At 36.7% G+C, this 26,309-nt stretch overlaps 2 protein-coding genes across 2 annotated transcripts in view; one reads left to right on the top strand and one right to left on the bottom strand.

Annotated features, from left to right (window-relative positions):
- LOC134813731 (uncharacterized) overlaps positions 1-3,273 on the top strand; it is a 37,402-nt gene extending 34,129 nt beyond the window's left edge. Inside the window, exons 14-18 of the mRNA XM_063821599.1 lie at positions 127-295; positions 507-656; positions 808-906; positions 1,138-1,246; positions 1,471-3,273. Coding sequence (XP_063677669.1) covers positions 127-295; positions 507-656; positions 808-906; positions 1,138-1,246; positions 1,471-1,541 — 598 coding nt within the window. The 3' untranslated portion in view covers positions 1,542-3,273. The remainder of the gene's footprint in view (positions 1-126; positions 296-506; positions 657-807; positions 907-1,137; positions 1,247-1,470) is intronic.
- An 8,015-nt stretch (positions 3,274-11,288) lies between these two features.
- LOC134813935 (uncharacterized) lies at positions 11,289-24,196 on the bottom strand. Its single transcript, XM_063821874.1, has 5 exons — positions 24,193-24,196; positions 13,541-13,699; positions 12,623-12,707; positions 12,316-12,416; positions 11,289-12,086 (listed from the first exon to the last, which is right to left on the bottom strand). The coding sequence occupies exons 2-5, from the start codon at positions 13,677-13,679 to the stop codon at positions 11,938-11,940; spliced, it is 474 nt and encodes a 157-aa protein (XP_063677944.1). The 5' UTR covers positions 13,680-13,699; positions 24,193-24,196; the 3' UTR covers positions 11,289-11,937.
- Between the last annotated feature and the right edge of the window lie 2,113 nt (positions 24,197-26,309).

Genomic DNA, 26,309 nt, shown 5'->3' with positions numbered 1-26,309 from the left:
TGATAATCGCTTGCACAAATATGTAATCCACCCCTCTCATCTTTAGTGAAATAGTATTTATAATTTATGAATATTATTTCAATATTATTATTTTGTTATTGATACCTTAACACCCTTCTCCCCCAGGGACGGTAGCGGAGGCACCTCCCAATACACCGCCCCAGAAGTGTTGCTCTCCACCGGAGTAGAGAGGATAAACCTCTACAAAGCAGACGTGTACAGTATGTCCCTTGTTAGTTGGGAGCTGCTGTCTTATGTGTGCTGCAAGCACAATGAGCCTCACAATCGACACGAGGTGAGTGGTGGTGTTGTGATGACGTCACGTGTTGAAGTGGTGACGTCACGTGGTGTAGTTATGACGTCACGTTGTGATATGGTGATGACGCTAATTTTTTAACTTGCGTGTTATTTGGTGACGGGACTTGTTTGATTATATATATTCATGTTTTGCTACGTCTTCATTTGAAGATCTTCTATCTAACTACTAACACTCACCTCTCCTTCAGACCTCCAAGATGAGCCCCAGTTCTCGCCCGCACCCCTCAGACTACACCACCACCACCATACCCCGGTGTCAGATACAGAACCATACGGCGTACGGGGCATACCTGTTGAATAGATTCCCTGATATTAGCTCCACCTCCACCTCGTCAAGTGTGAGTAAAGTCACGTGGTGTTGTGATGACGTCACGTGGTATTATGATGACATCACGTGGTGCTATGATGACGTCACCGAGCATTATAATGACGTCATGTTCTACTATATTGATATAATTGTGCTTCAGTTTCAACATTCACTATCTCCAGGTTGTTAGAGACTACATGCGCAACATGTACAGGAATAACATTAAATTCAGACCGCCCATCGCAGCACACTGGACCACCATTTCTCCTATCATCAAATCGGTAAGCTCTTCTTTTAATTATAATATTTTTGTTATAAATTCTTGTTATATTTCCCTTTAGTACTGGCAGATGACGACGTATCTTTGAATGAGCTTTTTTATTCTTTCCACCTAAATCCAAACCTTGCCATCTGAGAAGAAACGAAGAATTTCATGTTTCGTTCTAAATTATGTTCCAAATAACGTTCCAAATAACGTTCCAAATTGCAAAGTTGCAACACTACAATTTCAGTTAATAGTGATAACGAATAAAATGTGGCACACAGACCCGCACGAGAGAATCAGTACAGCGCAACTATGTAGAATATTTAATCTTCCTCGTTACAATTCCCGACTGTCACGTGAGTATTATATATGCGATATATGATTTAATATGTTATATTATTATTACTTTTCGTAATTATATCATGGGATGTTGAATGTATATTTCACTATATTCAGCCCACAATACTGAATGATCAAGTTAGTTCTGCTTCAATCAGTCAACAATAAGATGATTCTGCTTTCTGTGATTAGAGTAGCGTAACAATTCTCTTTCTTTGATATTTATTTAATTTTTCTTCAGTTCTGTCGAACAAGAAAACAGTTTCAAACACGATATCATCAGTCCTTTGTATGAACAGCGTGCCCACGTGACAAATGAAGCCCCCCCCCCCCCCACGTGAAACGCCGCTGCGCGCATCACGTGACTCCATAGCAACGCATCACGTGACTCTATAGCAACGAATCACGTGATAAATAACAAAGATGTCTGAGTATCAAGACAGGACAAGAAACTATGGATAATATCAGCTGATTTGTTGTGAGAATGTTAGAAGAGAAGATTCTTTAGAGAACACGTGTCAATTTGTTCGCGGATTATTGATTATGTCTAACGATGAACTTTATTTAAGAGACGTAGGTTAAACTGCAAGCCTATTTGATGATTTTTTTAATGAATTAATGGATATGACAATTTTATCAGTCAAGATATTTCGAAGTAGTTTGATTTAATTAATGTTTTCTTCAGAGAATTTTTGGTAGTATCACGATTAATAATTTCGTGCACTTTCCGATCGAGCAAGTACACATAGAAAATTTGATCTACAGAATACGTTTAAGAGTGAGAGGGATGATTTTTGGTATCACTATTAGTATTAGTATCACGGTAAAAAATACTTGCACTGGTCGATTTAGAAAGTACGAATATAAAATTAGAGAATACATAATATAGTTATAAAATGAGAAAAGTAGACTTGATTAATAGACTGATGGTGGGTTGAGCCATATTTTTGAGAAAGATAAATAAAATTTACAATTTAAACATCGATAAAACATGCCATCTACCGTTCAAAATGCAGAATGTTAGAAATTATGATTCTGAAACAGAATATGTCCTGAAATACTTCATAATTAATATTAAAGAGATATTCTGTAGCAAATAATACATGGCTCACGCCTCCACCAGTATCCGGGTGTATAGACAAAGTTGAAAGATCACTTGCTGATCTTTTCGCTCACTATACACTGACAATTAAAGAAGTGTATTCATGGGAAGGAGGCGTGCACAGTTAGGGGTCTGGCATGCCAGGTACGTGGGCCTTATTTATATTATCGGTCAGAAGGCACATTATTTAATTTAAATCGGGCGTGATAGTCACTTTTTAGATTTACAGATGAAGATATTTGAGAGATTGTGAAATGAAAGTGAATGACTTTTGTAAATGTTTTTAAAATGAGCAATTATACCGCTCGATCCCAATTAATTAATTAATTAGGATTTAACACTAATTAATAATCGCTATTATTGTTTAAATGCACAATTTTCTCGGAGTTTTATTGAAAATGTTGTTTCTTTTCTGAACATGTCTACTACAGACTACAGTAAAGATTTCGAATGAATGGAGCTTAGTTTGGAGTAGACCTATAGGATTATCATTTATCAGCCGGATAAGATCCGCGGCAGTACAGTGGGACCTCCAGTTCTGTCGACCGAGGCACTCGGTAGTGTTTAACTTGAAACACGTTGCAACCCCTTTTCGCGCGCCGGCCGACAGAGGTATCCGTATGCACTATACATTAACGTGTAGCAACATGTTTAACAGAACTGTGAGGCTGGTACGAAGAGCAGAGAATAAAAACTGTTTTCAAGTCAACATTCCGAGTCTCAGGAATGTGCTACAAGATTATTTTGGCTGTAAATGTAATGAATCACGCCTTAAGTAGTAATGAACTATTTGAAAATATGCATTAAACCTTCCCATACTCAAGGTGAACATTTTGCTCTACGTGCGGCTCGTAGTGGGTGCCTTTAACCTAGAAATGAGAAAAATGAGTAGACCGTGCGATTGTAAAGGAAAGTCGTATTTCAACACAGACATGAAGAATTAAAAAAGAAAAAACTCCGTATTATTTTTAATTTATTGAACGATAAACGCACACATGCAATGATACCAAAATCTCGTAACATTTTACAAAGGGGTCGTTCACATATTGTCACCTACAAATAGAAAGGGCTTATGTCGAAAAAAGTCGTTTTGAGATAATGCATAAAAACCTATTTATGGAAATTAATTTTAGGATAGGCATTTGAATTTGATTTCTATGTATCCTAAATGGAAAGAATGACTGGCCTACACTCTGAAAATGTTCCTGAAGCTTTTCGATTAATTGGGGTAATTGATTTAATTTTGACATAGGCTTACTTAAAACAACATTCGATACAATTACATAGGCCCCTCTTAATTAATTGAAACATCTTACATGTGAGCATCGGTACACTGTACAGGGCGTATGTGTACATAGGTCCTTTTAACTTTCAAATTTATTTCTTTGAGCATCACATTCCAACAATTTGTTAGGGCCTATGTCGACATGTGCCCTTTTATTTTATCAATATCAGTAGCAGTTCAGTTTATTGAAAAAGGACTATGTTAATATATAGGCCCTTTTAACAAATTAAGGATATTCAATTTTCACCCAATTGACTTTGTATTTGGGGATATGGTAGGTATGGTTCCACAGATTTTCGTGCTGGTATAGTTTTTTAAAAGGGCCTGTGTCGACATAGGCCCTTTCTATTTGTAGGTGACGATATTACGTAATCAGCCGAGGGGGAGGGGGGATTTCCAAATGATCACGCTTGTGTAATTTTGACACAATAGCTATGTGTAAAACTGATTATGGAGGAGGGGGGGGGGGGGGTAAAAATTGTCCAAAAAGTGATTACTTAATATGTGAACGACCCCAAATTTATGCAATATTTTTTAAAATTAATCTCTTCAAGAAAAATTTATTCCATTTCTGGAAACAAATTACTTAATATTGAATTATAATCGAATTGAATTATGAAGCAGTTGCTGAAATTGTAGTAGTTGTACACTCATCAATAACAAATCCCATCAGACCTGCGGATATTTCATTAGATTGGCTCATAATTCTTGTAAAACCGATGGTCATGTGACATGACTAACTGAAATAAATACCGGGTGTAAAAATCGGGGATTGGTATAAGCAACGAATCTCAGTTTATCAAATTGAAGTAGCTATAAACTGTATAAAGTGATTGTTTTGTTGTGTTAAAGACGGCTCTTACTAATTCGCTCGCCCAATTGAATTATCACGTGACTTTGGTTTTTACGGTTTTGCAGCCGAACAAAACTTACTCAGCCTGTCATTCCGCCGAATCTCTATTCATATGTTTATGAACATAATAGCCTAACTTTTGCAGGGAAAAGTTGTTATATGCATTTTCAGCCAGGTTTGTCAAGAGCAACACAGACCTGTGCCAGAACACGGCCCTTTAACAGGAATCTAACGATTTCAATAGATGGCAAAAAGCTAGAAAAAGTTCAATGTACAAAGTTTCTTGGGGTGATAATAGACGAACAGCTATGTTGGGAACCACATCTTAATCATTTATCTTTAAAGCTGAACTCCAGTATTGTATCGATTAAGAGAATTTGCAAATTCATTCCCAAATCTGAATATTTGAAACTATACAATGCTCTTTTTATGTCACATCTTAGCTATTGTATAAGTTGCTGGGGTGGGATCCCTAAATATAAGCTGAATAAAATCTTTGCAATTCAAAAACGATGTATAAGACTGCTATTTGGTAACATTCCTAATTTTGATCATAAAGAATACTACTTAACCTAGGTTAAGCTGTGCACGTTCAAGAACTTATAACGAACATATGGCTAGCAAGAACTACTGTCTTGAACACACTAAACCGCTATTCACTGAGCAGAAAATTATCAACCTGGAGAATCTGCACATGTACCATACATTTATGGAACTATTCAAAATTCTTAAATTTGATGTCCCCCAGTCGATTAAAGATCTTTTCAAGTTCTGTCCTAGAAATGAAAAACTTCGTCTGATTGTCCCATTACTGAGGTTAGATATCTCCCAACAGAACTTTTTGTACACCTCTACGAAAATTTGGAATGATCTCATCCCCTATGTATTCGAAATATGTGATGCTAATGAAGATGGGATAATAATCCCGGGTTCTTCCAAAATTTCAGACTTATCAGCCTCGTCAGGTATTATTAAATCTAACCTTAAAAAGCACTTGCTATCCCTCCAAAATCGAGGTGACCCTAATATATGGTAACTAATCTATATTATATCTCAAATTCTACATCCGGTACGGCTCTGCACACATGATATCTCTCTCTGCCATGAAACATGGCTAACCTTTCAAACTATGATTTAAAACATAAACCTAAACTAAAACTCAACTGGGCTCTCCTATGTCACCAAACTAGACCAATAAGCAATTTTAGCTTAGATAATTATATTTTTCTATATTTGTATAATGAGTTTATTGACGTAGTGGATGGTTGAGGGGGTTTCAAGCACAGGTCACTCTCAAATCCTAAAGATAAGCAGTGGCCTTCGGCACTTGAAACCTCTTCAAACCTCCCCTGATTTATTTATTATTGATATTGTTTGATTGTGCCGTAAAAATAAATATTTGTTTTATTAAATATTTGTTTTATTAAAACGGTTTTAAATAAACTCTTATCCTAACCATAACCCCGAAGCTATCCATAACCCTAAACCGAGCCCTAAGTAATCGAATTCGTGTTTTACTAGCCTGTCACGTGACCAAAATAGTTTTTTGCCCACAACTCTCTAGGGAAGCATTTTTACCCTACGTCATGGGGACCGGGGGTGATTCGAAATCAGCGTCCAAAAATACACCGAACCAGATTACTTTCACACCCTCAGGGCCTTTTCCCGAGAATTTTTTAATAATTTGGGCTAGCGATTCAATGGGAGACCAACTCGACTGTAAATCTATATAATGTACAATGTATGCCGGATTGGATTCCCATTAGAAATAGAAATGATGTCAAGTCCAACAAGCTAGTTATTTATAAGACAAGCAACTTCTTTCACTTACTAGCAATTCCCGTATAAGTTGGACATAAACTTTCGATTGATGAAGACTGGCCACACTGTAGGAGATAACCATCATGGGCTTCATCTCCTCCGAGCTTAGAACTGTGATAAACAGAACTTTAACTAACTTTAATGAATCAATCAACCAAAAATGATTACTAATAATTACTGCTTACATTTTGTTACAAACTTAATGCTCAAGCTGTTGATCATCGATCAAAACGGTAACCAATAAATGGCAACAGGAAACGCTTAAAGAAGGATTTTACTTTTAGTCTACCTGAAAGATATCTTGTGGCACTGATCCTCGTTACCTTCACATTGCTGAGTAACATCATCCTCAGTTGAGTCACACTTCGGCGCACCTGATCACTTCATCAGAGACAAGTCTTAATTGAGACAAGTTTCAAGTTGTTTTTGAGACAGGTTTAATTATCCGATAACTTTAACAAGTCATCACATAATTTCGTAGTATATTTTATTTTTTCAAATACAATGAGGTCGGGAAACACATTTAGTTTTACTCAGCATAATTAACAATTTACAAAAACTAATGAACTAACAAACAAACAACTTATTACCAACTTTTAAAAAATAACAAATTTAAAAACTACCTAGCAGTGTTAGAACGGTGCCCATAAGAGATCCTTGCTCCTCTGTCATTGCAGCTATGTCAAATACCGCACATTTGTAGCAGGTCAGGGCGGTGGAGACAGAGACAAGGAGGAGGAGAAGGGCACAGGATCTCAACATTGTCGGTAAAATTCTTTGCTGGATAATCATAATGCGTTAGACTTAGAGTTTTAATAATAATAATATGGTGGGACAGTTTCTATTCTAAATGGTTTAGTTGCGTACTTTTTTACGGATGGGGCCGTGTCACGTGTGAGTTTCGAATACAAATTGCGGTCTCTCGATAAGTGACATTTGATTTATCATGTACTGAACTAAAACCAACAAGCAAATACAGAATAGAAAGGACAAATCATTATTAACAACATGTATTGCACTAACAATCAATGCAGATAAGCTGTGTACGCCGTTATAAAAGACTAAAACTAAAAGGTAGAATCGCTTATATGATTTGACCAAAACCCATAGTCATGGGTAGAGTGAACCGCTGCCAGTGTCTCTCTTTTCCAAACAAAAGAAAATGATATTAATTTGAGGAACCGTCCGCAAATGCAAATTGATACCGAGAATGAAATCGGTCGCTCGCTTTTCCCATTCAGTAAGCTTTATTACAATTCGTAAGCCGTGAATGAATGGGAAAACTCGAAAAGCGAGCGCACTCACTCTACAACTCCATGTCAAATGTTTCATATATACTAACCAAGTTCACAAGATATATCCTTGTGTTTGAGAAGCGCTCGTTAGAACTGCTTCTTTTCCTTCAGTATCCCACAGTCTCTCGAGTTTCGTATAATTTACACAGTCGAAACTTCATTAATAAGGAGGTACTTTGAACGATTTCGAAATTTTACCTTTGAAAACGTTTCCTTGTTTTACTCTTTTAGGTATGCATATCTGTCGATAACAGACTGAATATGGCACTTTTTAATCATTCAAGTTGGCATTAAATTCATATATAATGCCATTTAAATATCGTGGGAAAGCAGAAATAGAATATATTCGAAATCACGAATGAGCAAAATTCTCTGCACCTTTTGCCCGTGCAAACTTTGAGCGGACGTTGCGTGCGCATACAATATTGAATCACCGTAAATTTTTGCATAGTGGTATTGTATATATAGTTTGATAAGCATGCAAAATTTCAGAAGATTTCAAAAAGAACTAGGATCACAACGGGACTCCAAAGTTGATAAAAATCGTGAAAATAGCAATTTTCAGTGATATTAGCTATTTTAAATCAATTTGGGCGTGTTCCCACGTGTGCAACTTCAAACTTTTCGATTTTCAACTTTAAAACTAGCCTATAACACAATTTAGACCTTGAATGTATAAGTCGTTGGTGGGTTTGGTCGTACGTCATGGGTTTGGTATTCTATATTAGTAGTATTCTGAGTTCGAGATATAAGGGTGCGGTTTCATTTTATCTTGAAAGACATGGACAGCTTCCTATCGAAATATTGGAAACACTACTTACTCTTAGACCAAACCTTGTTACGTAATGCATTGTACTGGAGCTGAAGAACCTACTTTTAAGTCATGGGTCTACTTGTTGCAGTAAGGCCTAAGGGCCCATCTACTTAGGCCGGACGTCCGCCAAAATCGCAGATTTTCAGACCACGCCCCCCCCCCCCTCCGATCCCCCGGACGTCTGGATTTCCAGCTACTTTTAAAAGTACAAATAAAACCAACTCAAATTCATGGTTAATAAAAATGTGTAGTTACTTAAAAAAGACAATAATACATTTAGTGTCGAACAAGTTTGAAGTTTAGCACAGTTACATTTAAATACATTTAAGTACTCGTTCAAAATACAGGGATCTAAACTTACAGAGTAACTAGTCTCAAAGAGTTGAAATAAATGGGACTTTTTCGTTAATTCTGCCAAAATTTCCGGATTTTCAGAAACCTCCCTCCCTCTGTCCAGATTTGTCCGAAATTTCAAAACCACCCCCTCCCTATTTGCCGGACGGGAAAAGGGGTTGCACGTGTGTCAACAGGTATCTTAATAGAAAGCTTAATTATGATTTAAGATTTCCTGCAAGATCCGGTAGTTTGAAATTTCCTTTTCTGTAAATGCACTAAACAGCCGGTTCTTGACCGGCAAAATACGGCAAACGGCAAAATAGATTTATACCCGGCTGCATTTCCGGTGATCTGACAACTAAACCGAAACCCCAGACAGTCGGTTCCTAGTTGTTTCGGCCAATACAATATTCATGATACCAATATAATCGAACGAGAGGTGAATTATGATCAAACAGCAACAAGGAAATAGTAGAGATATTTACAAATAAAACAAAACTGTTAACAGTTGTGTTGTGTTTTGTTTGTAAATATTTGTAAATCCTGTTTGGTTTAACGAATATTTGTCACCAGGTTAACATGACATGATTGTTATGTCTATGCGACGATCATGTTAAACTATTGGTCAACTTCTAAGAATATATGTGTCACTGTCAACTGCTCCAAGAAGGGTGAACATTGAACAATTACGGGAACCGGAATGCTGATAAATATTCGTCAAAGAGCAAAGAGGGACGCTAAAATTAATTCTTAAATCATAAATACGGAAACCAAAGTTGTGGAACACAAGAAGAAAATTAAAAATAATTATGTGCGAGGGTAGGGACCCAAATGTCGTTTCTAACCCAAATAAACTTTAAGGACTAGGAGGCTTCTGATCATCAGTAGCTGCACCTGCCACCTCCTTACTCAGTTTCTGAACTGGAATTCTATGGCATATGGGCTTCCACTTCCAGACGGCCAGACCGAGTATTACTTGTACCATCCCATCCTTCTAGAGTTCATCACAAGTAGCACCCATATTTAAGATTTTTGACACTCAAACAGAGGTCAAACACAAGGAAACATAATATAAAGTAGAATAAACTTAAGGTTTGACCATTGTTAATGGTCTGGCTCGGCGCGCGCTATTTCGTAGCACTAGCACTTGCCATTGGGCCATTTCGAGAAGAAAGAGGCCATTTCGAGAAGAAAGCGGCCATTTCGAGAAGAAAGCGGCGCGCGCTACTTCGATCAAGAAATTTAGACGAGTAACATCCGTCAAAAACAAGGTTCATTCCAAACGGGAGTTTCTTGTCATACGTTGTATGACCCGCCGCTCCCCTGTAGTGTATCGTCACCATACTCATAGTGAAACGACCGTGGTTGATTCACGATGTCAATCCTTCGCATCTCGCCGATCTGCATACGTTGCGAGAAGCATTATTGGATGCGCGCGCGACCCAGTAGTGCATCGCGCTACAACGACCGTGGGGGTCGCAACGTGATACAAGGAGTTTCTTAGAGGGTGAGAATATCTTTTTTAAACTTAATAAAGACGCAAGCTTTCTAAAACGGCGAGCTGATGTGAGTTAACATGCGATATTCATATATATATGCGAGACTAAGCAGAATCCTGGTTGTAGGTTTACAACCTAGTAACCTACTAGGACGCGCGCCGAGTTGGACTCGTCGACGGTCCTTTGTAGCGCGATGCGTTACTGTGCCGCGCCGAGCTGCCATGAATTGACATCGTCAATTAAACGGTCCTGTATGGAACAGATATTTTACGAGTATCACCCGTTAAAATCCTGGTAGAATAATTTTGCGAGGGGAACGAAAGTAAACTTGAAAAGTGAGACGATGAGTGTATAGTGATTAGTATTACCGAATAGATTAGTTGGAACTTGTCATACGTTGTATGACCCGCCGCGCACGAAGTGCGCGGCTCCCCCTGTAGCGTCGAAGGGGGGTCACCACCGTGGGGGTCACCACGTGATACAAGTTGGAACGGTCAAAAAACAGCCACGTGGGTACTTGGAGCTCATGATATGAACATAACGAAACTATAACTATTAATAGGATTGGGGTCATTAATTGATCACAAATTGTGGAATACATTTTCGGTCAAATTTTGAACTCCCCCCTCCGTGATCAGTTTCACACATATAGTGTTAAAATTACACTAGCGAAATTAATTAAAACATCCCGGCCTTCCCTTTGATTTGCAATTTAAGTGATTACGTCTGTAATATTTGAATGTCCCTTATAAAAAAAACTTCAATAACCACCTTTTAATTTGTATTATGCCCCTAAGTCAAGTTTCACTTATACTTGAAGACATATCTAATTATACATGTTACTGTTATACTTATAATTATGTCACGCAATTTGAGTTAAAATGTGATTTTAGTTTAGATATTTTCTTTTTAGATCACAAATTTTTATAATATTTTGTTTTTGTGTCTTTCTGCCTTGATTGCCTTGAACGTAGATAAATTAGTGGATCGTGCGATCGTAAAGAAAAATCATATGACAACACAGCAAGGATTTAAAAAAATAAAAATCGCCATATTATTTTAAAATTAATTAAAAGATTAACGCACACAATGATATCTAAATCTCGTATTAACCTAAACAAATTACAATATAAACAGAAAGGTACAGGTACTATGTTTGATGTTACAAATAAGTACAATTTGCACACCCAATATCTTGAGGAAATTGAAATTAATTAATATTAGGACCTATACTGAATCAAAATGTTTCAGAATTTGATATTTTTCCGGAACGAAAAAAACCTCAATACTATAAATCTTCCTGCTAGTGTGTATAAAAGATATAAACATCATATCGTTCCATGTAACTGCGTAGGTAAAGTTAAACAGCAACAACAAAATTATAACATGAATATTATAAAATATATTATTATGTAAGTTCCATGGGCAAATTGAAAAAATACAGTGAACAAATTTGCACACATTTTATTTGCGAAATAAAATTACACCACCAATACGCGTATCGATTACTGTGGTTTACCCTTTTATCTTTCTAATAACATATCTTCCTAATAAAATGACGATTAATATCCTAGCTAAGATTTGATTTTACAAAAAAGAGTCGCGTGATTCACCTATCACCAGTTTTACTTATAATTATTATTCTTATCATTGATAATAATGTGTAGCATTTATCTTCGTTCTTAAATCTTGGTCCTATACAATTACAGAGATGCTAAAATGAAAGTAGCAAGAGAAGCGATCAGAATGTACAGATTGTGGTTAGAAAATGTAGCTCCGCTGGTTGGATCGTAGCACTTGCTGGAGTCACACCCTTCAGATGAACAGCCATCAATAATAAATCCTGCCAGTTCTGAGGATATCTTCGTTAGTTAGCTCATAATTCTTGTTAAACCGATGGTCATGTGACATGTGAAATAAATACTGTGTGTAAATGTTGGGAATTGCTATTAGCTACGAATTTCGGTTTATCAAGCTGCTAAAAAGTGATCGTTTTGTTGTTTTCCCATTTATTAGAAATAGAAAGGAGATAAAGAACAACAAGCTAGTTATTTATAAGACTATCAACTTTTGTCACTTACTAGCCATTCCCGTATAAGTTGGACATAAACTTTCGATTGATGAAGACTGGCCACACTGTAGGAGATAACCATCATGGGCTTCATCTCCTCCGAGCTTAGAACTGTGATAAACAGAACGTTAGCTTTAAAGAATTAAATTAAGGTTACCAAAAATGGTTATTTACAGCTGTATTTATAGAGCAGATATCAAACACAGGAAGCTAATAAGAATCTACCTGTTACCACAAAGCATGGTAACTTGAGAATGTAAGTTACCAGAAACAGGTAACTTGAATTGAAACTGCTTACAACAAAGATTTTAGTATACCTTACAGATATCTTTTGACATTGGTCCTGATTAGCTTCACATTGCTGAGTAACATCCTCCTCAATTATGGTACACTTCGGCGCACCTGATCAAAGATAAGTTGTTATTAATACAAGTTGTAATTGAGACAAGTTGTTATTGAGACAAGTTGTTATTGTGACAAGTTGTTATTGAGACAAGTTGTTATTGAGACAAGATATTGGGACAGGTTGTTATCGATATAAGTTGTTAAATTGAGACAAGTTGTTATTGAGACAAGTTGTTATTGAGACAAGTTGTTAAATTGAGACAAGTTGTTATTGAGACAAGATATTGGGACAGGTTGTTATCGATATAAGTTGTTAAATTGAGACAAGTTGTTATTGTCACATCCTCCTCAGTTAATTCACGCTTTGGGGGACCGGGTCAAATGTCTGCATTCCTTTACAGGCGGTTGCTAAACGATTTGATACGTTACAGTTTATGCAAATTAGACAAACAGATCTTTTCGGCTACTTGAGGACGGTGATTTGGAACTAATTGGTACAGCAATTGTAAGGAAATCAGAGTTTAGACTACCCTAATGGGCCAATTAAACACCAGGCAATCTAACACCTTCGTGCTTACTTAGATGATTACAGTGCCCTGAAATTGGTCTCTAATACTAATAGCTGTAATGAGTTAGAGAACTAGCAGGTTAATGGTCCGCCCAAATTTGGAGTCACGTTATAATAATATTGGATTTTCGTCAGAACCAAATGTTTCAAGTCATCAGATAATCTTCTACCAAACAGAATTACTATTATGTAACACATTTATTAAGCGTAATGACCTACTTACAAATACTAATAATTTAACAAACTAAAAAACCAACCAACTAATAAACTAACCAACTAATAAACTGACAACTTTTAAACACTAATAAATTTAAAAACTAACCTAGCAGAACTAGAGCTCCGGTCATCTGACCGGCCTGCTCCTCTGTCATTACTGTCATGTTAAATACCGCACATTTGTAGCAGGTCAGGGCGGTGGAGACAGAGACAAGGAGGAGGAGAATGGCACAGGATCTCAACATTGTCGGTAAAATTCTTTGCTGGATAATGCGTTTCAGTTTTAATAATATAGTGGGACAATTTCTTTTCTACATAATTTAGGTGGGCAGTTTTTCTTCTAAGGGGTGGTTCACAGTTCGCAGTTCACAGTTCACAGTTCACAGTTCACAGTTCACAGTTCACAGTTCACAGATTACGTAATTGCTGAGGCCGGGGACTGGGGAGGGAGGGGGTTTCTAAATGACAACGTTAGTGAAATATTAACACAATAGTTATGACGTATAAATGGTAAAACTGATTACGGTTGATTACGGAGGGGGGGGGGGGGGGGGGGGGGGGGGGGTAACAAATTTGTTCAAATTTGATTACGTAATATGTGAACGACCCCTAAGCAGTCGCACAACGTTATATTTGTTTCGAATAATTTTAAGTCACGTGGAATTGCAAATTAGAATTGAAATTAGAATTAGTATCAAATTAAAATTAGTACAAATATTTGTCTTTAAATATCCTTTGGTCCTACGGTTACCAAAAGTGAAATGCAGGTTGCGAGGTTATCCGTTATATACATATCATATTATGATGTCCTATTGTTAAAAGGACACCATGATTATAATACATAGAAAAAACCTTTATATAGAAAAAACCTAGTCAGCTTCATATAATGTTCACAGAATGAATCTCAAAGAATCTTGTCTGCCACACAACTCATCAAGGACAAAAGGTAATCGCGGCATGTGCGGAATCGCGATTTTCCCCAATCTCCGCGACAAATCGCGATTTTTTTAGCTCTCCGAGAAAAATCGCATTTTCCTTTATCCTAAATCTGAGGGCCTAATATTAGTACGTTCTTTATAAGTAGTATATGGAACCAATCACAGCCTTCCGATTTTCGAATGTAGGTACTATACGGACTAGGAACCGACCGGATATTCACGCGGCTGAATCCGGTTCCGGCCGGATATCCGAGTAGCATGAAACGTGAACAAAATTAGTTTCCAGAAAAACTTTGAAAAGATTTTGACTTTACAAAAATCTTTGGTCAGAGTCATTCTCGATACGTACCTCTGAAGGCAGAGCTCCCGCTTCCGAGCTCGTAGTGCAAAAGGAGGCCTGCCTTCCGGGATAGTATTACAAGGAGGAAGTCTCGAGTCCAAAATTGTACATCGAGGAGTTTGTACTAGGAACGAACTTTAGAAAACCGAAATTAATATGTACTTCGGCTCATAATGATCAGGGTAGCATGAACCGTGGACAACCGTCAGCATTTCTTAACCCACTCGCCTGCTGACCTAAAATGAAAAGTACGGACTAGTCGCACTTTTCAATTCGACGGTGTCATACGTAATTTTAAATTTTTATTGAAAAGTACTGTCCAAAAAACCAAACAATTGTTTTTGAAATACGACTTCTCATCTAAGCTACTGACGTAACCTTGTCACTTGTTAGCCAAGAACTTCCCTAAATCTTGACCACTAGACATAAACAATAAACATGACCATTACTACTAGACATTCATTTGACCAATAGACATAAAGTTGATCAGTAGATTTTTGGCCTAAATAATCATGATTTTCTTTTGTCCTTAATTGAGATATGATTATAAATGATTGTGTTATCTATGATCTGATTTTAATTTTCCACAAGCTCACTGATTTATAAATCATGGTGGTTCTATTACCGGAAACTTTCTCCCTCCCTGCCTGGCCTCCCTCCCTCCCTTGGTTTTTAAAATATCGCATCATTCGGGGTATTTTTGCGATTCTGTTTAAATCACTCTCTTCGCTAGCTTCACCACTAGTTAAATCATGGTTTTTCTTAGTCTACTCAACAAAATATTGTTATCAGATCACATAGGATAGTCGAATATAATCTGACTTTTATCTCACTAATAAGCCTCTCCCGAGTCCCGACCCCGTCACTCTGGCAGCTACTATCACGTGACTATGAGAATTGAGATAATAACTGTATCTCCTCATCATGATGCTGCATTATGAACCAAATCTACGATAGAGTAGTACCTACCGTGTCAAAATGGAACAGCGAGTTTATTTCTCTGAATCAAATCAATATTTTGTTTACTGTTCCAAGATTTCTAGCCTGTAGAAGTCTGGGTACAATACTTTTAATTTAACTCGCACAATACAATAATATTATTATTACTCCTCTGCATTTTCAATATCCAGCCGTAAGATTAGTATATCACAGTAGTCCGATGAGGGATTCGTTTTTTTGCTACTTCAGTGTGATTAGGACATCTAATTTAGCTCTGCAAATACATTATCTTTCGCCGCAAATTCGCCGCGATTATTCTTAGTTTGGATTGTCGCGGCGCCGCGATTTTTGGTCTAAATAATCGCGATTTTCTTTTGTCCTTGCAACTCATCGACTAAATTTAATCCCCTTTAGCCATAACAAATTAACATGAAATGCCGGATCGAAATGTTGATTTCAGTCATAAAACATGACGTTCGAGGGATAAGGAAGTGTGCAATTTTTGGCTAGGAACAGTCATGAAGGTAAATAAATAACTAAATAAATATTTTTGATTAGTTTCGAGCTCTAGATCAGAAAATAAATTTAAACTTTAAATGTTATGCAAATTATTCACAACATGGCGAATATTTTGCTACGCGCATTTGAGCGTTTGGCGGATATTTTGCTAAGAAGGCAAATTTTTCAAACCACAATATTTGCCTCTTTATGAAATATTTGCATCATCGCGCGCAGCATTGCAAATAAATGATAACATGGCGAATATTTTGCTATAACATGGCGAATATTTTGCTACTAAGAATGGCGCATATTTTGTTAGCTCGGCGATTATTTTCGTAACATGGCAATGTTGCAATCCGGGAGGGGGCTTTAAGTGCTGTTTCATAACATTCAACACCTTTAAATAGTTTTGCACTACTTCTGAAGAATTTTTAGGGGAGGAAAATGCCCATTATAACTATCAAAACGCCCCTTTTTCCCTTGGCTAATATAACACAAAGCAAAGCAACTTGAAACAACGTGTTAAAAAGGGTGTGTTTGAAGTAGCGTGAAAAAGAAACATCCGCCTTCTACTAGTACATGTAACAATACAGGAGGTGCAAATAGTGCATTATGATAACAGTTGAAGCGGCCTGCTGTTCTATTAATAGATCTGTGGAATTACATCTTAGTTCTGGCTGATTGAAAACGATAGCTTTCTGCGCTCAATTTATACTTTGGAAAATAACTAGCGAGTGAAAGATGAGTTTTCACATACATACTGATCTACATTATATTTTAAACTTTCAGGCCCTTCACACTTTGTTTCTGTCTGGTTCTAACATACCGTTACAATAATGACTTTAATATATTATGTGCGAGGAAATTGTTATCGAATTTATGAAAAACAAGTGAAAAGATCAAGGAACAGGTAAAAACCGATTTCAGCGCTCTCATCACGAAAGAAACATCGCCAATTACGATAACAAGGATATAATTTACAACAAAGAGCTAGCGCAGCTATATGTAGGAAATAGGGATCTGTAACGGGAGTGAAATATCAGACTATTGATCGGTGATCTGGGAAGCTTTAGACCAATTAGCGTTCCGTAAATTAGTTCGCATTCCTCGGAGGAATGTCTTATATATTCTATAACTGGACTGAGAGCTTAAGAGTTGCAATGATGCAGTTAACATGTTATGTTAGGATACGTCTAGCGGCCGTAGTCAAGAGATAATAGGTTTTTTACATTCCAATGGAGCTGAACATGTCATTCGTGATAATTTGCCAATTGAGAGAAACTGGTGAATGCCATTTTATGAAACAAACATACCCTTCCCAAAATCTAGCCTAACATCTTCGGTCCACAGCCCCTTTTATTTGTTATTTAATCTTCTAAATGTGTGTTGACTCCTGCATTTCAGTAGCGTAATCTAAGTAAGTGTATGATAGGTAGAATGTTACTCAACATTTCGTAAAAGTTTAATGAATTAATCGAATATTTCTGTTTATAAACATTTTCTTTATATGATATCAAGTTTGTGGGTAACAGTTTAACTTTATACTTATCAAAATGTAAGTCAGCTGACACAACAATCACTGCATGCTTACTTTAGACAATCGTATTCCTAACGATCGTTAAGAAATAAAAACGGCGGATGGAAATGATCTTATCGGTATAAGATATAACTATAAATCGATAAATGGATAAATCATAAAATGACAACGAGATATTACCTAATAAACGAATGCCAACTCAACGATATGTTATGTCAATAGAAATGTATAAGCCAGTCTGGATAATATTGTTTAACTTTTATTGCGTGTGTCGAATTAGTGCGTTGCTCTATAAGTTGTGAAATGAGACTAATTTCATTGCCAGTTTATATAATTAACCATCTATTGTTGATCTATTGCAGCGGGACCTTCGTTCTACTTCTTTGTTCTCTGTGTGATCGATCAGTTTCAATGGAATTTCCGGTATGTTTGGCATCTACACAATCCCCTTAGAGCGGTATGCAAACAGCGTGTTTACACACAGCTTGGAACATCAACAATCAACTTATCTTTGTTTTATTGATATTATAGTGAGCTAACGAGCCGTGAACTTGACCTGCTTGTATAGTTTAGAAGTGTGGTAACAGTCAACTGAAAAGGTGGGTACTCTAAAAGTTGGCCTCATCGAAAATCAAACTGATCTATAAATAAAAACTGGCAATTACTTGAATTTCAAAATTCAACAGACTAATTGACATTACGTGTGCGACCGAAGAGCAGCAAAATATAAAACATATCGAACAACCATGTCCAATTTCTGTAAAACACCGAGCAGTATTCACAAGCGGATACACTCAAATGTACATTCATTTTCAAACGACGGAGAAAATTATGAGTGTAGATTAAACACGCAGTACTTCGTCCCACGTTACCGCCGATCCAATGTCTGATTGGCGGGTACTTGTCACGTGACGAAAAGTGACGTCACGTGACGAAACGCGCGCTCACGTGTTACACGCTCATTCACCAGTCACTGTGCTAAACTGGTTAGAGTAAGTTGTTTATTTTCGTTGCAGGTTTTGGTACATACAGTTTTCCTGGCCGATGCCAAGCTTCGGGACAACTTGTCCCGGACATTGCGTTGAGAATTGATCAGTTTAAATAATCTTCAGATATAATTTGCCTATTCAGTACTCCGCTCCGTTAGAAGTTTGTTCTATTTCGATTCCAACCATTCGATTTTTACTAACAGTCAGCAGTCTGGCCTGAAACTGAGACTTCCTTGACAAATATCTCCAGGGCTTGTAATCGTCCTTACGATCGTTTTCGTCGGGCTTCATCGTTCAGCTGCTCATGTGCAGCTTAAGCGGTGGATCAATTTGAACGAATGACCAGAATATATCCGATGTTGTTGACTATACTGTCACTGACTAATATATAAGGAGCGAGATATCAAAAAGAATGGCAAGTTTAAATAAAGTTAAACAGTAACGGCGGTTTAGCTATATTTTAAAGGAAGATTTTAAAATGGTCGATCCTAATCTTCTCCGCTTAACAGTTACCATGCATGATATATACCTTGTAATCCGGTGTTTCATTGCGTCCTAATATTAACGGTAGCCAAATGCCAATATAAAAGCCTTAATAGCTCTTAATGTAAAGCTGAACATCACTGATTGGAAAGGCCTGACACATTATTAATCAATGCATGCGAACTTAATTACTAAATAAATCTGGCATTTACTATATACTATAGAGAAGACTATTTAGTTTATGTACATCTGAACGTATCTCAGACGGTTTTAATTTTAATTGTTGCTAAACTTATAAGCGATTAACACGCCGACTATTATACAGTGAGTTGCCGCTTTATTGTTACGATCTGCCTAGCTTGATGATGAATTGTTTTAAATAATGTTATTTTTAGGTCGGAATGAGCTGTTCAGCTTTGTTGACCAGACTACTCGATACATGATGAATTTTAACACGCCAAAAACTGTTTGAAACGATTACAATATGATTGATAGAGCTGCGTGCAACAACAGATGTTAATTTCACCAGAAATAAGTCTCACAGGGCAAGTTCGTCCAAATTAGGTCCGATAAGGTAGAATCTGTACGGTATAAAAAAATACACAATTGGAATCAATGAAGTTAATTTCATGGCTTTTGTTCATCAATTTGTTCGGTGCTGGATTTTAATAAATATCATAACCTTTATTATATTACATCGCACAAGTTAAACACTCAAAATAGGCTGACGAACGGAAAGTTTCATGGTATAATCAATGCTATAAAAATACCAACCATCGATGCTTTGTATTGGTTGATTTCGTTCAAATTCGTGTCGAACTAGAGTCCAGGTATAGCGTACCGTAGTTCGACAGTCGAAGTTGTCTTGTCGGAATTCAGTACGTAACGAGCTAAGGTAAATGTCGAACTAGAGTGCATGCGTGTACCATTTCTGAGTACACGAATCTTGACGACCAGAACCTCGAACTGCTATCACAAAAACACAAAGAACTGAAGTGTACACTATATAAGTGTAGTACATGTAGACTGTAGTTTAACAGCTTGCTTATACAGTATTAGCTCACTGAGTCACTGTCAAACAATTTCCTGGATATGGTATATTTATAAAAGTGTTTCGTTTTAATATACGGTAACGTACGCACACTGTCTCTGAATGTGGCTTGCTATAATTACTACATTAGTGTCTGTAATTACCTTATTAGTTGCGGTAATCGAGCGGTAATTGGTTGCTACTTTTACTGATTTTCTGCCCTGTTTCTTAATAGATTTTACATCACGCTGCAAAAGGAGTGTGCGTGTGTGTGTTAGACTGCTTTGCTAGGGTGACGTAATGAGTTATTAATATTTCCTCCAGTTCAACCAATTGACTGTAACAAGCGGAATTTTGTCTGTAACATTTGATTAGTTATAAATTCTATTTACAGCAGCTTATTCAGCTGAAATCAAATTGACATTAGTACTTGAAGTTGATAACCAACCAAATATTTTATTCCTAATTTTTTTCTATGCTTGTTGACCTTTACTTGGGAGTGACACATTTTAAACATTTGAAAGTTTGCACTTTTGATAAGCTCTATCTGCAAATCACTTAAATTGCGGAGAGTTAGTTCTTTAGAAATATCCGACTTAAAATCTCATAAAATTGTTCAGGAATGTGCAAATTTCCCGTAATTTGGCCTTTTATGTATAGGTAGGTATCATTTAATTGGACAAATTTCTGGCGTTCTATTGTCCAGGAGGAAGTTTAACATGGCTTTACTTACCGAGAATTGCTTACCGAGACCGAGGGGTTGGCTTGAAGTAACAAATTCTCAGGTATAAAGGGACAGATTCCTAGGTAAGGGCCAGCGAGAAGAATTCATATTTACCCAGTGGTCATATTATGTTGTTTGTGCCTAAAGAGACAGTTCCTACTCCTTGCTGAAGCATCATCTGTCAACTGTACCTTTTATTTGAAACCCCAAAACAGATAATACAGAGTGTATTTGTACAGTTGTACACTCTATAGGTGAAAGATCTTTTTACTTTATTTTTGTTTTATACAACAAAAATAAAGTAAAAAGATCGTCCTCTGTAGAAAGTATTTAAAGCTGGATGGCGTCCTACCAGAGGCAGCAACAAACGAACAAAACAAATTCAATCTATTATACTGCCATTCCTGCGTTATATACGCATGATCTTATCACTATTAGCTACATCAAAGATAGTGGAAATATATCAACTACAGTTTTGAGCAGTAATGAGAAATCCTCGCAACCTAATCTTATATACTATAAACCATTCTCAACATTCGTATTACAGTTGAGTCGTTTTATATCTTAATACCGTACGGTATTTATTGTTTCGTGTGCAGTACTTAACGTAATTAAGTAATTAGCGGACCGCGTACAGTCATCAGTCGTACGAGTACATCACTGTGGTAAATCTAATCTTTAATGGCCGTGTAACAGAGGCCATATAATTATCACTGGCTAAATTTTAGAGGCCGTATGAGGAAGTATTTGGGTTACAATGGCCGTATTGTGGCTATATTGTAGACTATAGAGCTCGATACCATCCATAAGATTACTTTTCATAACTAAGTAGGTACATTTTACAATTACACAGTGCATACATTGTTTATACGATGTGTAGTGGTTTAGGCTAAGTGCCCTTAGTTTCTTAATCAGTATGTCGCTACGGGTATTGCCATAACTCCTATAGCATTTGTGGCTGTAGAATCTCTATTTTGTATTATACTAATCTCTTTAAAGATGCTTCAATCAAGTCTGATTTCTGAAGAAAAAATATTTAAATCTGTTATGGATAAGTAGAATTTAATCAGGTCGACAAAAAGTGGCGCAATTTTAATGGTAGTCAGATGGTAGCGCGGATGTGGATAAAACCACACCCTGTCAGTAGTGTTGGCAAGTTGTGTGCCACTTTACAGAAATAGTCTAATGAGATCATGGCGATCTCAAAATGTCTATTTTACAAAGATAATGTATATTTTGTAGTGAATATCATTGTTTCCTTCACGTGTGATTAGTGACGTGAAAATTACCTCCCAGGTTAAGATATAATCGTCAGAAAGCAGAAGTATATAATTGTTTGCAACCTTCGTTAATTGACCTATTTCTAATCATTGCACTTATCTGCACGAATAGATTAGCTGCCAGAAGGAAATGACAATTAAAACACATATCTAGCAAACCAAGTGCGAAAAATGTGCAGACAGTAGCAGCAACACGTGTAATATCACGTGGCACATGTAATATCACGTGGCACGTGTAATGTCACGTGGCACGTGGAGTATCACGTGATTACACGCTTATATTCCTAACTCCATGCCGCGCGTCGTACCACGTGACATCAAGTCACCAGTACCTGCCTATTTAGTTTTCAGTTATTTTTATCCCGTCGCGGTTTTGTTCCAATCTAAATTTAAAATCTTGTTTGTTGAAACGTGTTGTTAGCAAATAGCAGGATGGGTAATTTTGCCGCTGGTATGATAATGGCTGCAGATATTGTAATTGTGTGCCAGCTATTTGACCAAATAGTATTACTGTTGTCTGTTTGGCGATGTGGGCATGGCCGTTTTGAATTTTTTTCGTTGACTTTGAATTTCAAAATGCTCCTCGTTTCTAAGATATTTTATCATGGTAAATTTCTACCAATTGCAAGATTAGTAAACATTAACAAGAAATCTGTTAAACTCTTCAACGAATTTCCACCTTGTATCGAAGTGCAAAAGTAAAATTACACATAAAAACGAACGCTTTATAACGCAAACTAAAAAGCGGCAGGAGCGAAAACACGCGAAACACAAATACTAAAGTTGGAACTGAACACCCTAATAACAAAACCTACACATATATATATGGTCTGGGTGTGTAAAGTGTGAGTGTAGAGAGAGCATATTATGTCTACACCCGCCCTCAAGTCTCTAATACACTAGTGCGAACTGTGTGCAAAGTGCCTAATTATACACCGAAAATACGCCAGTTCTTAAATCACCGGCCACTAGGAAACATTAAAAGTTTAAACTTTCAGATTAACAATTACAGCTTCCAGTGCAGTGTAACACAAGTAGCAAGTACCACTACACTGACTAGAATCTGGAATCTAATTTGACCTTATACAATGACAGAGTTAACTGTTAATGTAGGGGTTTAATGACGAGCCTGGGGTTGTCAAGTATATGTCAAGATTTTATGAGATTTTTAAAATCAGGTGATCCTCGAGAAGTAAAGGTGCAGTGCGCATAACATTAAATCGTATTTTTTATTCTATTCCGTTCGCATTTTCTCAGCTATCGTGTTTCTAACGGCCTTTGATTTTACTATACTGACTTTTCGCATGTGGATTGGTGTCATCACTGAAAAAAAAACATTTAAAAACTCGTAATGTGTGGTCCGTATGTGTTTTATTCAATCAGGGAAGGAGTAATATCCAACGAAGTTCTAACCGCCATTTCTTGTCTTGTCAATCATTGCAGAAGAATCATTAACGAAAATCTTACCATTTAAAAGGTATTCACTCAGAATCCTTAGCTGAGCGTCGACGACGCTCACCCCATAATTAAATTGTTCTGAACGTTTAACGAGGTTTCATACAAAGTTCCTCCTCTCCCCGCCCCCCCCCCCCCTCTTATCTATAAATGTGTCCAGCTTTTCACATCTCGACATTTCAATCACAGTTTCAACAACGACAACAGCAAAATTGAGGGACCACATGCAAAACTGGTATATCTGAACATATACCAATTTTGCGCAGGTAGCACATAGTCTTCAGGGTGAAAAGGTGCATCTTTGGAACTTTTTTTGAACAATTTTGAAGAAATTTTTGAAAAAAAGTGAAATTTTATTTTTCCAAAACTGGTATACGTTACAATATACCATTTCAGCTTTTAACAATCATGAAAACAAAATGGTATATCTGCAGATATACCACCTTCAAGAAACTTATCTTCTATAAAACCGGTATATCTATACACATTTTATAGACTTTAGCCAACCCAAATGGTATATCTTCAGATATACCATTCTCAGTCAAATTATTTTATTGTTAATAGTATAGAAAAAATGGTATATCGTGAGATATACCAGTTCGGAATAATTCTAGTTTTAAAAATGGTATATAGACAGATATACCATTTTTTAGAAGTGTGTTTTACACATGATATAGAATCTTATAAATCATTAAAATACATTTATCTCAAAACTATCAAAAACAGATATACCAGTTTTGCATGTGGTCCCTCAAATATATATATCGACACTATCACACAATAAACTGTATCTAAAGACTCAAGCGAGCACTAGACAATGTTTACCTCTTATACCATCAATGAGGTGATCTGGTCACATCAAGCTATAACTGCTATTTATATAATGTATGTGTAGTGAGCTAGTGGAAGCGAGGAATTTCATCGGGAACACGAGTTTCATACCTCGTTCAGGCTGACCTTTGCTGTAATATCGTCTTACTCTTGTCGCTTTGTTGTGGAAGTGGGTATATATTATTTTCTTGTGCATTCCACTTTTAGCTGATCCCGCGTATAACCGAATAGTTTGATAATCTGGTCATAATCACCTCATGCTCTCCATAGTGTTATTACATCACCAGAGATAGTAATGCAGTGTAAAGCCTACAAGTGTTAACTTGTTCCTACTAGTGTGGTCTGTATGTATTCTTTTCGATCTGGGAAGGAGTAATATCAAACAAAGTTCTAACCGCCATTTCTTGTCTTGTGAATCATTGCAGAAGAATCATTAACGGAAATCTTACCATAATTAAATTGATCTTATAGTTTAACGAGGTTTCATACAAAGTTCCTCCTCTCCCCGCCCCCCCCCCCCCTTCTCTATAGCTACATGTGTTCAGCTTTTCACATCTCGACATTTCATTCACAGTTTCAACAACAACAACAGCAACTATATCAACACTATCACACAATAAACTGTGCCCAATGACTAGACAATGTTTGTCTCTTATACCCTCATATAATGCGGTGATCTGGTCACATCTAGCTATAACTGCTATTAATATGATAATGTATGTGCACTGAGTAGAGTTACCAGTTAGTGTAAGCTAGTGTAAGCGAGGAATTTCATCGGGAACACAAGTTTCATACCCCGTTCATGCTGACCCTTGCTGTATCATCTTGTCGCCTTGTTGTGGATTGTGGAAGCATGGGTATATTACTTTCTTGTGCGTTCCACTTTCAGCTGATCCCGCAAATAATAAGCGAATAGTTTGATAATCTGGTCATAATCACCTCATACTCTCTATAGCTCTCTATAGCGATATTACATCACCAGAGATAGTAATGCAGTGTAAAGCCTACAAGTGTTAACTTGTTGCTACTGGTGCTACTCCTGCTGGTGCTATAGTGCTTATAATATTGTTGTTATTGTTAAGAGTGATCAGAGTTGCTTAAAAGTTGTAGTAGGTGTGTTATATTCGCGTCAAATACTTTGTACAGTTATTTTGCGACTAAATTCTGTTTCGCTGCGAGTATTTGTTTAATTGTCTTGCTGTTTCCTATTCCTGACAACTTAAACGCAAGAAATGGCACAACTTATAATGTCCCTTTTTCTTTGTTTACAGTCATTGAACGATTTACGATGTCCTGTAAAAAGCTATGGGGTTTAACGTTCGATAAGGTCATAATCCTAATTTTAAAATTTCATAATCTCACGAGAATTCAAACAATTTGCAACTACGTAACAAGTTTCAAAAACAGGAATGAACCCCTTTGATAATTTTTTTCGTTACTTAACGGGAAAATAACTGGCAGGAAATTTCAAAAGAAATAAAATAAGAAAATATTAAACTTCAACAACAAACGGACGGGTCGCTGAGAGGTAAATCTGTGCAGGTTTATAATTGAATAATTACCAAAATTAAGCTAAGCATTAGCAAGACATGATTAACTAATGACTAATAATCTTGTTAAATAATTAAAGTTACAAAATATGGAATAGGTATGTAACAGTCAAGTGTGCAAACGGCTCACTTTGAAAATGATATCAGTATACCCGACATTATATCCTTTACTTCAGTCGCTACCTTTTCGTTTGTCACTCTTTGTCACTTTGTCACTCTTTGTCACTTTGTCACTCTTTGTCGCTACCTTTTCGTTTGTCACTCTTATTTAGAACATG

This window comes from Bolinopsis microptera, chromosome 4 (genome assembly GCF_026151205.1).
Source record: "Bolinopsis microptera isolate Bmic1 chromosome 4, MBARI_Bmic_1.0, whole genome shotgun sequence".
In the NCBI taxonomy this organism is placed as follows: domain Eukaryota; kingdom Metazoa; phylum Ctenophora; class Tentaculata; order Lobata; family Bolinopsidae; genus Bolinopsis; species Bolinopsis microptera.
Note: the sequence above shows the minus strand (reverse complement) of the source record. Positions and strands in the feature narration are given on the sequence as shown.

Excerpts from the sequence above, each read along its gene's own strand:
- LOC134813935 (XM_063821874.1), bottom strand. The coding sequence starts at position 13,679 with ATGTTGAGATCCTGTGCCATTCTCCTCCTCCTTGTCTCTGTCTCCACC. Across the intron at positions 12,417-12,622 it reads TGTCAAAAGATATCTGTAAG|TTCTAAGCTCGGAGGAGATG; the intron begins GTATACTAAAAT and ends TGTTTATCACAG. Across the intron at positions 12,087-12,315 it reads AACTTATACGGGAATGGCTA|AACTGGCAGGATTTATTATT; the intron begins GTAAGTGACAAA and ends AGATATCCTCAG.